General features: G+C 49.5%; 6 protein-coding genes across 6 annotated transcripts; 3 read left to right on the forward strand and 3 right to left on the reverse strand.

Moving 5' to 3' along the window:
* Positions 1-361: 361 nt before the first annotated feature.
* Positions 362-2,266, forward strand: PFICI_02627 (uncharacterized protein; the record flags this gene model as incomplete). The annotated part of the gene is made up of 1 exon (XM_007831208.1): positions 362-2,266. The coding sequence occupies one exon, from the start codon at positions 362-364 to the stop codon at positions 2,264-2,266; it is 1,905 nt and encodes a 634-aa protein (XP_007829399.1).
* Positions 2,267-2,914: 648 nt separating this feature from the next.
* On the forward strand, positions 2,915-4,308 carry PFICI_02628 (uncharacterized protein; the record flags this gene model as incomplete). The annotated part of the gene is made up of 2 exons (XM_007831209.1): positions 2,915-3,213; positions 3,282-4,308. 2 exons carry the CDS (start codon positions 2,915-2,917, stop codon positions 4,306-4,308), a joined length of 1,326 nt encoding a protein of 441 aa, XP_007829400.1.
* An 83-nt stretch (positions 4,309-4,391) lies between these two features.
* On the reverse strand, positions 4,392-5,546 carry PFICI_02629 (uncharacterized protein; the record flags this gene model as incomplete). The annotated part of the gene is made up of 1 exon (XM_007831210.1): positions 4,392-5,546. The coding sequence occupies one exon, from the start codon at positions 5,544-5,546 to the stop codon at positions 4,392-4,394; it is 1,155 nt and encodes a 384-aa protein (XP_007829401.1).
* Positions 5,547-7,372: 1,826 nt separating this feature from the next.
* On the reverse strand, positions 7,373-9,014 carry PFICI_02630 (uncharacterized protein; the record flags this gene model as incomplete). The annotated part of the gene is made up of 4 exons (XM_007831211.1): positions 7,373-8,005; positions 8,061-8,471; positions 8,543-8,911; positions 8,976-9,014. 4 exons carry the CDS (start codon positions 9,012-9,014, stop codon positions 7,373-7,375), a joined length of 1,452 nt encoding a protein of 483 aa, XP_007829402.1.
* A 2,947-nt stretch (positions 9,015-11,961) lies between these two features.
* Positions 11,962-13,629, forward strand: PFICI_02631 (uncharacterized protein; the record flags this gene model as incomplete). The annotated part of the gene is made up of 5 exons (XM_007831212.1): positions 11,962-11,964; positions 12,026-12,808; positions 12,882-13,163; positions 13,253-13,419; positions 13,470-13,629. The coding sequence occupies 5 exons, from the start codon at positions 11,962-11,964 to the stop codon at positions 13,627-13,629; spliced, it is 1,395 nt and encodes a 464-aa protein (XP_007829403.1).
* A 464-nt stretch (positions 13,630-14,093) lies between these two features.
* PFICI_02632 (uncharacterized protein) lies at positions 14,094-14,414 on the reverse strand (the record flags this gene model as incomplete). Its single annotated transcript, XM_007831213.1, has 1 exon — positions 14,094-14,414. One exon carries the CDS (start codon positions 14,412-14,414, stop codon positions 14,094-14,096), a length of 321 nt encoding a protein of 106 aa, XP_007829404.1.
* Positions 14,415-14,503: the final 89 nt, after the last annotated feature.

A 14,503-nucleotide genomic window follows, 5' to 3' on the forward strand; every position in this document is an offset into this window, starting at 1 on the left:
CGACAACCTTGAAACCAGTTCGAACTTGCTTCCTGTATTGTTCGGGCGCAACGCGCATGTTTCTATTTCAGGAATCAAATCCCAGTTTGGTTGATGTGACGATCAGATCATATTTGTTAGCCACCATATTGGCTGTGCCTCTGGGAGGATCACCCAGGGCGTAGCTCAGATCATGTCCAAGGAACATGTATATTTGAAGAGTCGACGCCAAATTTTCCTTGCATAGAATGAGATGAAAGGATACGAGAACAGAAGATAATCGAGGATCAACAACAACAAGACTGACATCTCTCGGGTGTCACTCAAGTCTATCGTGGAGTCCGATCCGCTAAAAAATGCCCAAGCATCAAGCGAACGAACAATGACTCCTAGACGCGACTTGGAACCCAACATGTTTGCCCTTTCGAGACAGACTTCGCGTGCAAGTGGGCGGAAGAGCTACAAGATTTGGGTCGACACGTGGTACTGGGAGATTCTCTGCCTCTTGTTTAGCATCGGGCTGCTCGTCGCCATGGCCGTGCTCCTGAGGGTCTACGACCAGCAGCCTACTCCATATTTCCAGTACGGCATAACTCTCAATACCGTCATTGCAGTCTTGACCGCCTTCTCCAAAGCGGCCTTGGCCGTGCCCACGGCCTCGGGCATCAGCCAGCTGAAATGGCAGTGGTACCGGAATGAACGGGCCCTCGGTGGGCGATGCGTTCGCGATATACAGATCTTTGATGATGCCAGCAGAGGGCCATGGGGTGCCTTGGTGCTGCTCTGCAAGCTCCATGTCCGGACGACGGCGTCCCTCGGTGCGCTCGTCGTTGTCCTCGCTCTCGTCCTGGACCCCTTCGCGCAGCAATTGATCACGTACTCGACGCGATTATACCAAGATCTCGACGCCCCAGAACCCAGCATAGACCTTGCTAGATTCATCATTGCAGGCACCAATTTGGATAGTGTCATCTACTCATCCATCTGGAGCGAGGTCGATGCACCGTCTATATACAAGGCGTCGGAATGCGAGAGCGACTTGTGTCTATGGGACAATTTTGACACACTGGGGTTCCGTCCACTTTGCAAAGACCGCACGGAAGAGGTGGTCCTCGAGGGCTGCGACCTGCGCTGTGGTAACAGCCAGGAATTCCATACAAGCAATTGCAGTATTTACTTTCCGGGAGACGATAGTAACGTCAAATGGAACTTTAGCGTCGTCCAAGATGCACCAGACTGGGTCGGCAGCATATCTGGCGATGATACCGAGAATAGGACTATTCTGGAATACCCGCGACATGCGATTTGGACACTCTGGTCTGGACAAGCCGAGGGCGAGGCCTCCGACTGGGGCACTCTCTTCAATGTATCCCCAGATCGAAATCTCAGTGGGCGGAACGAGATTATGATCATGGCGTACGCCGAGATCGACTTTGATCCCGCCAAGAGACCCGATGGGCTCTCAATCAAGCGAGCTCAGGTGTGCGCGCTGACGCCGAGCGTCGAGACTCTCTCGGTGGAATCACACCGGGGTCGCCTCGATGTTCATGTCCCAAAGTACACGCTTGGTGCATTCCACGAAGGAGGCGAGCCTGGTGACGACCTAGTATACTGGAGCCCAGATGGCTCGCAAGACAATATATTGACTTACACGGACATTCGCGAGGCTGCATTTTTCTTGGACTCGGATACGCTCACCTTGCTGTGCACGCGCGTACGAGATGCGCTGGTGGGCAACTATTCGGTGCCACAGCTCGTTGACGTGAACAGAGTGTGTGCAGCAGCCAGACCCCCGGCCGATGACGGCCGCAACCTGGCCATTGAGGTGGACTTTGCAAAGTCGTCATCAAACCAGAACCTCGACAAGATTGCCGACAAGGTGGGAGGCTTGGAGTGGGCAATGCAGCGCGTGTCCGAGTTCCTGACTCACTACTCCCGCACCCAGCCAGACGAAGCGGTCCCGGTCTCGGGCCGGGCCTATTCGTCGCGAAATTCCGTCGAGGTCTGGTGGCCCTGGCTGACGCTGCCCGTGGCGGTCGCCGCGGCCGGGACCGTGTTCCTGGCGCTGGTCATTTATTCCTCTCGCGGCGCAGACGAGATGCTGTGGAAGAGCTCCACTCTGCCTCTTCTCTACCACGGGATCGACCATCGCGATTTGATGGCCAATGTCAAGAGCTCTAATGTCCGCGCTGACCTGACGAGTAGTATGGACGAGCTGAGCAAGCGGGCCAAGATGCGACTACGGCGGAGTTCGATCGACGGTGAATTACGATTCCATCATTCCTAGATCTGTGCCTTTTCTTTCGCTTGTGGCTATTCAAGGGTGGCGTTTCTTTGCCCGTTTGAGTTTTGTCCATGTATTTATCTGGACACCCCAAATGATTTCCTACCAGCCACTAATTGGAAGCAACGTGCACTTTTCACTTTCATCAGCCTATTATTATCGTCAGCGCCCTGTCCCCAATAGACTTACACATTCTAAACTTGGCTGTTCCACCATGATGAACATTTGCGATATGCGTTTGCACGATATTGCTCTTGCCGACATGGTGACTAGGGACTAATCACGTCATTGGAGGGGAGGACAGCTGCCACAGCTTGGAGCGGCAATGCACCTTTCACGTCACACATGGCTAATCCAAGTCAGTGCAAGCTTTGCGTCGCATGTCTTGGAACAGGACACGGAAGACTCTCGCGAGAGAATTTCTCTTCTCGGCAGAGACAGATTTGAGGACGGCGACATACAAACTTTGGTAGCGTTGAGATCATCTTGCATTTCTGACTCGCAGGGTTGGACCTCGCCAAGCGCCTGTCAGATTGGCAGAGGCGAATACCTCACGCATGTCAGATTGCCAGCGATTTCAACAGTTTGAGGCACTCATAAAGAATGCACATCAATCCAAAGGGCCGTGAGCTTCTCTAAACAATCATAACCATGGCACCATCATCCGATTTTCGCATCATACTCGTTGGTGGCGGCCCAGTCGGTCTGGTCGCCGCCCATGTATTCGCAGCAGCTGGGATCGACTTTGTGCTTTTGGAACAGAGGCCAACAATTGTGCCGCCAGAAGGTGCTGGAATCGTACTCTTTCCGCATACACAGCGGGTCTTTGAGCAATTGGGCCTCATGACCCGAATCCGGGAGATTGCGCACCGATTCAGCGAGAACCGAATTGTCAACAGTTGGGGCTGGCACTATCATACCACGTATACGGCCAAGTGGACAGAGGAAAAGTGAGTTAAAATCTCCAAGCTGGAGAAGGTACCCGACCGCTATCGAATATTGACCACATCACATTTAGTCATGGGGCCGACTGGCTCTTCTTGCACAGGCCAGAGCTGTTGCGGGTGCTATACGAAGCACTGCCAGACACGATCAAGAACAATGTGTACGCTGGCAAGAAAGTACAGGACATTCAAGTCACAGCAGATGGGGTCATTGTTCAATGCGCCGACGGTACGCAGGAGCAAGGTAGCATGGTCATTGGCGCAGACGGTGTGCACAGTCGCGTGCGAAACTGCATGAAGAAGTTGGCTCAGCAACATGGTGCCAATGCTACAACCAGCAGAGGTGACGAGGAATCGCTCACTTCAACGTACAGATGCTTGTACGGAAATACTGGCCATGTCCCCGGACTCGAGCTCGGACCCGAGTGGGACCTGCATAGTTCCGGAATCGCAATGCAACTGTTTGGAGCAAGGGACATGTGCTGGTTCCTGTTTTATGACAAGCTCCCTCGGACAGTCAAAACCAGGCAGAGGTACACCGAAGACGAGATGGACAGCCTCGCACAGAGAGTTGCAGATGTCCATGTTACAGACAAGGTACGATTCAAAGATGTTTGGGACGCCCGCAAATGGGTCATGTTGGCCGACTTGCCCGAGGGCATCATAAAGGACTGGCACTGGAAGCGCATTGTACTGGTCGGTGACGCTGCGAATAAGCAGACACCAAATATTGGTCAGGGTTGGAACTGCGGTGTTCAGGACGTTGTTGTTTTGACAAATGAGCTCCGACGACTTGTAAACAATGGCACTTCTGCGGACATCCGCGAGGACGATCTGCGCAAACTGTTTGAAACCTATCGAGATACGCGACAGCCAGACATAGAAGCTTGCGTCGGTATTGCAGCTGGAGCGACCCGGGCTGTCACATGGGACACCTGGTTGACTTGGCTCAAAGACAGATTGCTCAGCCCGTGGACTGGCGGCGGCCGAAATGAGTTTCGTCAGGCTATTGGATCGATGATCAGTAAAGGTCAAATTCTCGATTTCATTGCTAAAGAGGATGACCTGTCAGGACTAGTTCCATGGCAACACGCGCCATAGATCAACATGTATGCCAGCACATCAATATATACACAGAATCGAACATCACAACCGTCTTTACTCCACCACCTGAGTGTTTCCATTTAAAGATCAATCCTGAGGCTCAGGTTGTTGTCAAAGGTCACAGTGCCCCAGTATGGTTCCATACCAGCATTGCCGACGTTGACATAGGTGGAGGTGGAGAAGATGCCCTGCTCGGACATTGCCAGCAGCCAGTCCTTGATGTCGCCCTCAAACGTGCCGTCAAACATGCTGTCTGCAGGTGCGAGCAGCGAAGACACAGTGATGCCAGTGTCATCGTTCTTGCCCTGGTACAGCTGCCAGCCATCCTTGCCAAACAGGCCGTCAATGGTGGCGACGGCACCCTCAGCCCAGCCAATGGGCACCTGGCCGCCCTCCCACTGCAGCCAGAGCATCAACTCCTGCGCATCCGACGAGGTGGAGTCGCCCTTGGTGTCCGAGGTCATGAAGTCGTAGACGACGTTGCCCTTGTACGCCGTCGTGTTGCTAATGGACCACGTGTACGTCGAGGGTATGGACGAGATGCTGTCGAGCGTAGTCTCGAGGTTCTGCGTCAGCCCGATGAACGAGTAGCCCTTGACCACGTCGGTGTCGACGGCCTCGTCAATGTCCCAGATGCTGCTCCAGTGCACGACCTGGTCGTCGTCCGAGCCTGTGGTCGTGTAGTAGCCCGTGCAGCAGGACCCGCTGATGGACTGGTAGTTGTAGTTCATCGAGTAGACGATCCAGGGGGTTCCGCTCAGGATCTTGTACGAGTTGGGCTCGCCGCAGTAGGATGCCGTGAGCGCCTCGGCCGCGACCACAGTACCAGCGGGAGCAGAAGCACTGGCGGAGATGGACGAGCTAGACGGGCTGGACACGACAGACGACGTTGCAATTTCGCTCGTGGCATCGGCAGTAGTTGAAGATACGACATTGCTGGCGGTAGAAGTGAGACTGGTGATAGCCTCACTAACAACAGTGCTTACTGAGGGTACCTCAGTGGCCACTTGGGATGGTGTAGAAACAGCCGATGAGGTAGTCACCTGAGAGGGTACAGACACTTGGGCCGATGTAGCTGCTTGAGATGGCACAGATGCAACCGAAGAACCACCACAGTGATGGCCAGCATGACTGTGCTGTCCGAATCTGGCGTCCTGCGGAAAGCCCTGAGGCATCGCCAAGGCTGGGGCCACAACGGCCGCCGAGTACAACAATGAACGTAGTGATTGATGCATTGCGAGTTACCGACTAATCAGATCGAGTAGTTAGAAAGAAGATATCCAGAAAATCAATGAGTGAACAATTAACGATTGTATTGCTAAAAGAATGTAAGAAGCTCACTGAGCTTGATCCGTACAACGGTTATGTCAAAGAGGGACGATAAGTTGCGCTGGCAGGCCTCAAGTTGGAAAAGACAAAGACATGGCACCCGGACTGAATATATTTATTGCAAACCCTCTCGTCTAGCAGATACAGTGAAAGTTCTCTCAATCGTTAGATCTTGCGAAGCTTGCGTAGGACAAGGGTCGTCTTCCCTCTTATTCCAGTCAATCGCGTGGCGCCAAAAACAGTCAAGGGTTGACGATCAAATTGAAACGGGACCAGCAGGGATTAATATATGGGTAATGACAACGGCCACCATGAGATTTCCCCCCTTATTTTAGACGTTTTAGCTTGAATGTTTGCTTTGAAATCTGCTGCGATTAAGTGTTAAATTTGTCGTCTTGTTGGCGATCCAGGCCTGTTTCGATTTAAACACCAAGCTTGCGGCTGAGCGACCCGGTTACTGGGATTCTATCGCGTGCGAAAACAAAATAAAGTTATCACAAAATTATCAAGTACTTGAACAGTGGGCAGGCCGATCTGGTGTTTAAAATAAACATGTTGGCATTGCAAAATACTGTGTGCAAATGTTGATATACTTGGACTTAATTCGATATTGCTCATTCTAAGGGATAAATGAGTAAAATAAGCCAGCGATGTCCGGATCAAAGAAGATCGGACCCAGCATGCGGGTAAAGTAACCTTGAGATTCAATCAAATGGCAGCAAACACTGAATAAGTCATGAATGAAAGTCCTTTATTCGAAGTGCAGCAATAAAAAGCAAAAGCCATGTAAAGTTGTTGCATGATGAAATGGCAGGAAGCCAATTGGAAAGGCGAGGGTTCATTCGCTCAAGATCAATATGCATGATCAACATGATTGGCTCTATGAGACAACTCTGAAGTCTTGTCGTTCAAAGACAGATGAAAGCGAGATGAATACGATCCCTCGTGTAGAGTGGCAGACAGGCTACGACCAACTGCTAATGTGCTTACTGCAAGAGTGACAAAGCTGGAAGACCTTGAAAGAACAAGAGATGAGCAAGGAGTCGCTGTTCAACAGCCTTGTAGCACCCGTTGCTGCCACCTAATGGAGCAAATTTCTATCACAGCCGACATTACAGCGCATGATCAGTGTATTTGAGTCCCACAAACGGCAAGTGCAATCAAGTGCCGAGACTCGACAGAGCGTATATACGATAGCATTGAAATAAGTGGCGGAGAGCCTTCCAAGAGGTGCCTCTGGTGTGGTAGCTCATTGCCGACGTGAGGACGAAAGACTACATGTACTTGTCTGGTGTGACAGGAGCCATCAATACCAAGATCTAGCTCTAGACAAATGGTTCCATCATATCATCGTTCAGATACTGTTGCTATTGTACCCTTGCCATACCAGCCACCCCCCAAGGAGCTCTCTGGCCTCTTGGACCGAGAGAACTCACTCCTGAACGCCTCGCTGTTGGTTCCTTACTTGATCCCCATGCCATTGTCCCCCTTTCGCATACCCATACCTAACCATAGTTCCCCGGCCAGCGGCATGGTAGATTGTGCCTGAAAACGTAATATGTGAGACTGAACAATGTGTATACTATAATCATAGATTCAGAAAGTATGTTTCCTTTTCAATTTACGCCTTGAACTACTCAGCAAAAACGGCAAATGTTCGTATCAATATTATTTTCCGTCATCCGAGCCAGCTCGTCATCAGACTGCATCAAACAACCATTCAAACTGGCACTCAAGCAGAATGCTTAATCCAATAAGCCTGTGGATTACACCATCCCTGAAGACCAACCTCACCCCATTCCATTCCCAAGCCACTTTCCTTATGGCCACCGAAAGGTACATTGGGCGCAAGTTCAAAGTGAGTATTGACCCAGATACTGCCAGCCTGGAGCTGCTCTACGATGCGCTGGGCTCGTGGCACATCTTTGCTCCAAACGGACGCACCCAGGCCAACCTTGGCAGCATTGACGCGACGAATCACATCTTCCTCATCCGACCATTTCAAGAGCGGGACAATAGGACCAAAGGGTTCGTCCTGAACGATGCTCGAGGCTTCCGGGGGGTTATCGATAATCGTGGGCGGCATGAAAAAGCCCTTGCCTTCCTTTGGGCCGGGCTCGCCTCCTAGTGCCGTCTTCCAACCCTCGGTTCCGATCTGGGCATAGAACTTTTGGAGCTTATCGAATTGCATACGGTTCTGGACGGGCCCGGCAAAAGCTTCGGCATCGGTATAATCACCAAACTTGAACGTCTTGGTGACTGCCACGACAGCGGCCAGAAACTTGTCGTAAATGCTTTCATGGACGTAGATGCGTTTGATGGCCATGCAGATCTGGCCATTGTGGATAAAGGTGAGGAAAGCAATCTAGTTTTTCATATTTAGTAAACCTTTTATACCATGGACTCGAGATGTATTTTACCCTTGCCGCGACCGAGTCAATATCAACATCATCACAAACCACGGCAGCATCATTGCCACCAAGTTCAAGCGTTACACGCTTCAAAGTCCCTGCGCAAGCTGCCACGACCTTTTTGCCAGTGGCAATGGAACCGGTAAAGCTGATCTTGGCAACATCGGGATGAGCCGTCAACAGAGGCCCAAGGTCTTCCGTTCCGCTCAAAGCTTGTAACACGCCCGGCGGAAGAATCTTGATAGCCAGTTCGGTAAGCTTGAGGGCAGAGTACGGCGAGAATGGAGATGGCTTCCAGATGAACGTGTTGCCAGCCAAGAGAGCTGGGAATACCTTGCCGACACCAAGCGTCAAGGGGAAATTCCATGGCACAATGCCAACGCCAACGCCCATGGGAACGTAGCGAACAATGGCGGTGCGCTGCAATTGCACATGTTAGCCTTTGGCGAATTCGCGCGAGTCGCCACGCAGTAACAAATTTCTTGACGTACGTCGGCATCGTCAATCTTCTTCTCCTCCTTTAGACGCAGCTTGAGCGTCTCTCGAGCAAGTCCCATGACGAGGAACATCTCAAAACCGGCAGTCTGCGGCGGCTTTCCCGTTTCTTTACCAACCAGCACCGCAAACTCGTCCTTGTGTGCTTCAATTGCATCGGCAAGTTTGCTGAGATACTCGGCGCGCTCGTCCTGGGACAGCTTGCTCCAGGCGGGAAAGGCAGCCTTGGCTGCGCTCACGGCCTTGTCGACATCTTCTTGTGTTGAGACTGGGACCTCCCACAGCGCCTCTTCTGTGCTGGGGTTTACGGAATGGCGCGTGTTGGCAGTCGTGACCAATTCGTTGTTGATGACATTTTTGAACGACTACATTAGTGACAGTTTTTAAGTTTCCGTTTTCTCGTTGTTTGGCGGGGTGGGGGAATCTTACATCAAAGGAAACCTTGTAATCAGTAGTGGTAGAAGACATAATGAATTGTGTATAGGTGACCAGGAACACAACCAAGTCCTTGTGGATATTAAAATCTCCAGCACACTTGATTTGCGATAACAAACAGAAGAGGACAAGATGGACAAGACGAAATCGCAGCAAGGGATAAATCAGTATTTATTTTGGTCTGCTCATGGAGGCTGCGATAAACATCTAGACCCCGCCAACTGTACCCCTCAATGCAGTGCAGCAAACATATACTTGTCGTGCATGAAGAAGCAGCAGCCAGATAGCCATGTCTTGCGTGTGCGACTCCAATAGTGCAGAAGCTGAATTCCACGTTATGCACGCCAAACCTGCCAACCTACCTGCCAACCTACACGACGACAGAGGGCCCTAACAGCGTATCATTGACAAGAATCCCCCTCATGAGGGCCAGATCCCCTACCTAATGGTTGCCTGGCAATGGTGGATTTGGAACCCTTGAGGGTATGTGCATCTCACTGCAGGTGTGATGGGATTCTAACAATTCTCGGTACTCTGAAAACGCTTACTATCTATATTTTTAGAGCCCCAGACCGTCCGGCTGGGCCCCGAAACTGCATGGACTGCATGCATGGCCTTGAAGTCTTTAGCAAAATCTGGTTTTCTTGACAAGTATATTTCAACAAGTATATTCCACGTGGTTTGATTCCATGCGAAAATCGTATGTGGGTTCGTAGCTGGCTTGAATCGCTTACATCTATCTGCCTTTGATGAATAAGCTCCCTTTCCACCCTCCCCGCTTCTGCATGTCTCAACTTTTAGAGTCTTACTGGTCAATAATTTGGAACGATGGACTCTGCAGAATTGATCAAGACAATGTACGCTCTACGAAGTCGGATGATGCGTGGTCTTTGCGAAATTGGCATGTCGCTTGTGAATTGTTGGCCTCTCGGAGTTTTCTCATCTTTCAAAATTCAGACGATGCTCCAATTCGTACCACTTCTGACCAAATAATTAGTTCAATTTCAGAAGACTGTTTCGTCATCTTCTCATATGTGTGTGTGCACAGCGCCTTGAAGAGAGTAATGCTTCAACCTTGGCAAAATCTGATTTTGACTATGAGACGCTCACCACGATGGTTTATCAGGCAGCCTACATGGTCGTGAATGTTGTGGCACGGATAGTCGAGGGCCTTGGTGAGCTTTATGCTCTGACTATAAAGTAGCAGCGTGAATGTCTATCTGAATTAGAGGCCAAGTCACTGGTGTCCGCAGCACACTACAGGGGAGGTCCCACTTCTGTTAGCTCCATAGCGCCCGGCAAAAACGCTGTATCCAGGCGATTCAATCTAAAACAACCGGCTGCATTGTCGTGATCGTTATGAATTCGTACATTTATAAGTTTTGTATTTAAATCATGGTGTTCTCCAGGGAACAAAAAATCAATCAAGCTTTTCTTTTCAAGATGGTTCCAATTAATGGTGAACGCAAAACTGGAAGGGTGTATACTAGGTACATTACCAGATACCTAAGAAATATTAGGCTCGATTCCCAATAGCGCTAATCACTGGTGTGCTTATAACGTTGCTCTTTTTAGTGGCTATTCTATAGGCGTTATAGTGGGGGTCCTTCGAAGAACATTTTGCTATAAAAGGCTTTTAATATCGGAAGGCTAGCAGGCCTGGCAGGCTTTATTATTATATGCAAGACTTTTAAATCCCCTAAAAACTCAACAGCTGTAATTAATACTTGTGAGCTAATCTTGGATTACTAATGCTCCAGAAAACAGGGTCCTTAGATAAATCACGAGCAAAAGAACATTTATCCATGCATTTTCTTAGGCTGCATACGCAAATTTGCGAGACTGCATTTTCGCAATCGCCATAAGAATCGACACAAAGGGGATAATGGCCATGGCCAAGATATCTGGTGTTGCCGCCGTATTTAATCCAAAGAAAGTTTGCCGTTTAAACTCGAGTCTTTGAAGAATCCTTCTAGGTGTTTAAAGTGCATTTTCCACGTCTCCTTATGAACTTTGGGAGAATGCAATGTATATAGCATCTTGCAACTCGGGTATACCTGTCAAGCGAGTGGTCCCAACAGTGGATGAGGTATTCCAAAGCAATTCGCAAGCCCATCCCAAAGCCCAGCAATTCTTCCATAATACTGAGCAGAAGTACCGACCAAGGTGGATCGGATGACATTGAGGTTTTGCAAGGAGATGTACACGGAGATGCTGAAAAGAAGAGAGTGCTGAGTACACCGCTCCTTGGAAATAGTGGCTAATAGGTTAAGATAAGGAGTATAATTGCATCTGAAAACCAGCGAGAGCCGCGATAAAGCTGGCAGTCGAGGCAAGCCCATGTGATTCTAGTGATCCAGCATTTAAACATATGCCGAGAATTGACGGGGTACTCGCCCGTCTTGCTAGGTTCCCTGGCAGCTAGTTGTTCGAATCGATCTTTCTCTCGGCGTTACGAGAGCCGGAACAAGTAATTGCAAAGTGAAGCTTGAGCAAGGCTCACTTTGACTCTGGCAAGTTATTTTGCGGGAAGTTCGGGCGACCCGAAAACCCGTAGCAGCCCGCGGATTGGTAAGCGTTTTCGTTTTCGTATTGTATTTCAAATCTTGACTGCACAGACTCGCAGTCTACTCGACGGTTTGGCATTTATCACGGTTGATGAAACTCTATTGGAACGCGACATCCATTATTGTGGATTATTTGTTGTCAGCATGGCGATCTTTATAGCTTGATGCGGTGTTATACTATCGTGCTGAGGTACTAGCTAACCCCCGCAAATCACCTGCTTGGGTATATTAGAGATGACTTTCAGTATCTCTCGTTTGTAGCCCAACATCATCGATCTATACATCTCTTAAATTGTCCTTGATTCACTTATACCCTTCACATTAGCTGAGGCCCGAATCCTCAATCTATCGTTTTAATGGCTGACTTGAGTCATTTTGGGCTCGTATGGAGCTCCCTTGTCTTGTTACCTGTCATGGTATGTATTTCACACCCAATGGCATGCATGATAGCAATGATTGGCTGAAGAAAGCATCAAGGGACTGATATATGCGGTTGCTCGTGCTGCATATAACTTGTGGTTGCACCCGTTGCGGCATTACCCAGGACCTCGACTGTCGGCAGCTTCGGGTATTCCCACTGTATTGATGATCCTGCGTGGACAGCCTCACAAGGAAATCGCAAACCTACACGATCAATACGGCGAGATCGTCCGAATTGGTCCCAATGAGCTGAGCTTCGTCAACGCGGAAGCATGGGAGAACATCTTTGACCACCGCAAAGCGGGACAAGGAGAAAACGTCAAGGACCCGGCTTTTGCAGCACCTTTCTCCGGAAACATTATTGGTGCTGGCCGAGACGATCATCGCCGTATGCGCCGCCTTCTATCCCACGGGTTCTCAGCACAGAAGATGTCTGAGCAGCAACCTCTCATCAGACAGTACATCGACTTGCTCATACGCCGCGTCCGCGAGGTTGGTGAGCAGGGGTCAAAGGCGGTGGACATGGTCTCCTGGTTTAACTGGACGACTTTCGACATTATCGGGGATCTCGCCTTTGGCGAGCCTTTTGGTTGTCTCGAAAATAGTGGTTACCATCCTTGGGTTGCTGCAATATTCTCGGCCGTCAAGGTGAACACGTGGCTCGGGCTTGTTGCTAGGTATCCCAGCTTATCGTCGTCTTTGGCCTTGTTCATTCCCAAGTCGATGAAAGAAGGCGCCGAGGCCCATGATAATCTCACCCGATTAAAGGTTGACAAGAGGCTATCACTGAAAACATCTAGACCTGACTTTGTGGATGCCATGTTATCAAAAGGTGATCTGGTAAGTCTAGAAACCAACCGACACATGAAAATAGACGAGTTTCGAGACCGTCGGGCTAACTAGACAATTGAAGAGCATGACCAAGGAAGAAATCTACGACAACGCAGGACTCCTTATTGGAGCTGGCTCAGAAACTACGGCAACTGCACTGTCCGCCGCGACATTCTTCCTGACGATGCATCCAAATGTTCTGCAAAAGCTGACACAAGAGATTCGGACCTCTTTCGAGTCTGAAGACGCCATAAACATTCAAGGAGTTCAAAAGCTTGATTATATGCTGGCAGTATTGGATGAAACCATGCGCTTACATCCACCTCCTCCGGTTGCAAACCTGCGCCAAGCATGTCCTGGGGGCGTCGACATTGGTGGAAGGCTGATTCAAGCATCTCTCCTGGAAAAAGGAAATAAAAAATACGACCAACTTTAACGTTCCCGGATGATTAGACCAGGATTGGTGTCTGGCACTGGGCAATGTTTCGCAACCCCAACAACTTTCTACTCCCTAATTCATTTATCCCGGAACGATGGTTGGGCGACAAGCGCTTCATCAATGACAACAAGCAATCGTTCCAGCCATTCTCATATGGGCCTCGCAACTGTATCGGAAAAAAGTATGTAATTCATCTCGGGGATCAGAAAGTATTTTGCTAACGATTTCAAGTCTTGCTTACGTCGAGATGCGAATCATTATGGCGAGACTGATTTGGAACTTTGACATGTTTCTGGCCGAAGAATCTTGCGATTGGCTGGAAAAGGAGGAAGTTTATACCTTGTGGCACAAAGGCCCTCTATACGTGAAGATGAAGCCGAGGTTGATATAACTCTGAACGTCTCCATGAATTCTGGGAACTTTCTCAGATTATGGATAATCACTAACGCGGCCAGTACCCAAAATAAAGATAAAATTAAAGACGGTCTACTTCTACAAAGAGAATGTGAGAACAAACAGACTCAACAATCCTCTTCTGTGTGTCATTTGAAGGTTGCCACAATACAAAGCCGTGCGTGTGGCGCATCACTCTGGAACATGATCGTCTCGAAGACTTATGGCAGACTCATTTCTTGACGATCGTAACATTTCATGTAAAACGTTCTATGGAGAAGCATACAAATAGAGCTTCTCCTGCCAGTTAGAGCCACCAGTCTCGTCCATGTGATGCAGATGTTATATCAAGTTGTGTAAAGGGCGAATTTGAGTAAGATAGTGTATCTAGGCATCTGCGCCTGGGAGATCAAATTTCTTTTTATTTATTTTCTCCCTTCCTCTTGATACGCCCTGTATCCGCTATGGACACCCTTTGTCGTTCCATCGTACTGTTTGGTCTCTGATCTTATAGTTATCATATAGTTTACCATTGTCCTTGCCATTTGTACTCTTTTGTCGCCTCTCCATACGCTTGCGCTCCCGGTCCTCTTTTCTCTGGTCGTGCGGGACCTCGCTTGCTCGCATCTCTTCATACTGGCGTTCCGGAGGCTTGTAGTCTGCCTTTTGGAAGCTGAGAGCTGGCATGGATTTCAATCTATCCTTTTCTCTCTCCTCTTCAGCTCTGATGAAAATATCATAGTCGCTTAGCTTTGAAGTGTCCTGCTGTTGCTTGCCGCTCATCTTGCCTGGCGAGTGCACGTGTTGATATTGTTCGTTTGTGGTTGGTGGCACAGGTGGGTTTTTTTTTTTTTTTTTTGGGGGGGGGGGGG

The sequence above is a fragment of the Pestalotiopsis fici genome, assembly GCF_000516985.1.
Source record: "Pestalotiopsis fici W106-1 unplaced genomic scaffold PFICI_Scf_2, whole genome shotgun sequence".
In the NCBI taxonomy this organism is placed as follows: domain Eukaryota; kingdom Fungi; phylum Ascomycota; class Sordariomycetes; order Amphisphaeriales; family Sporocadaceae; genus Pestalotiopsis; species Pestalotiopsis fici.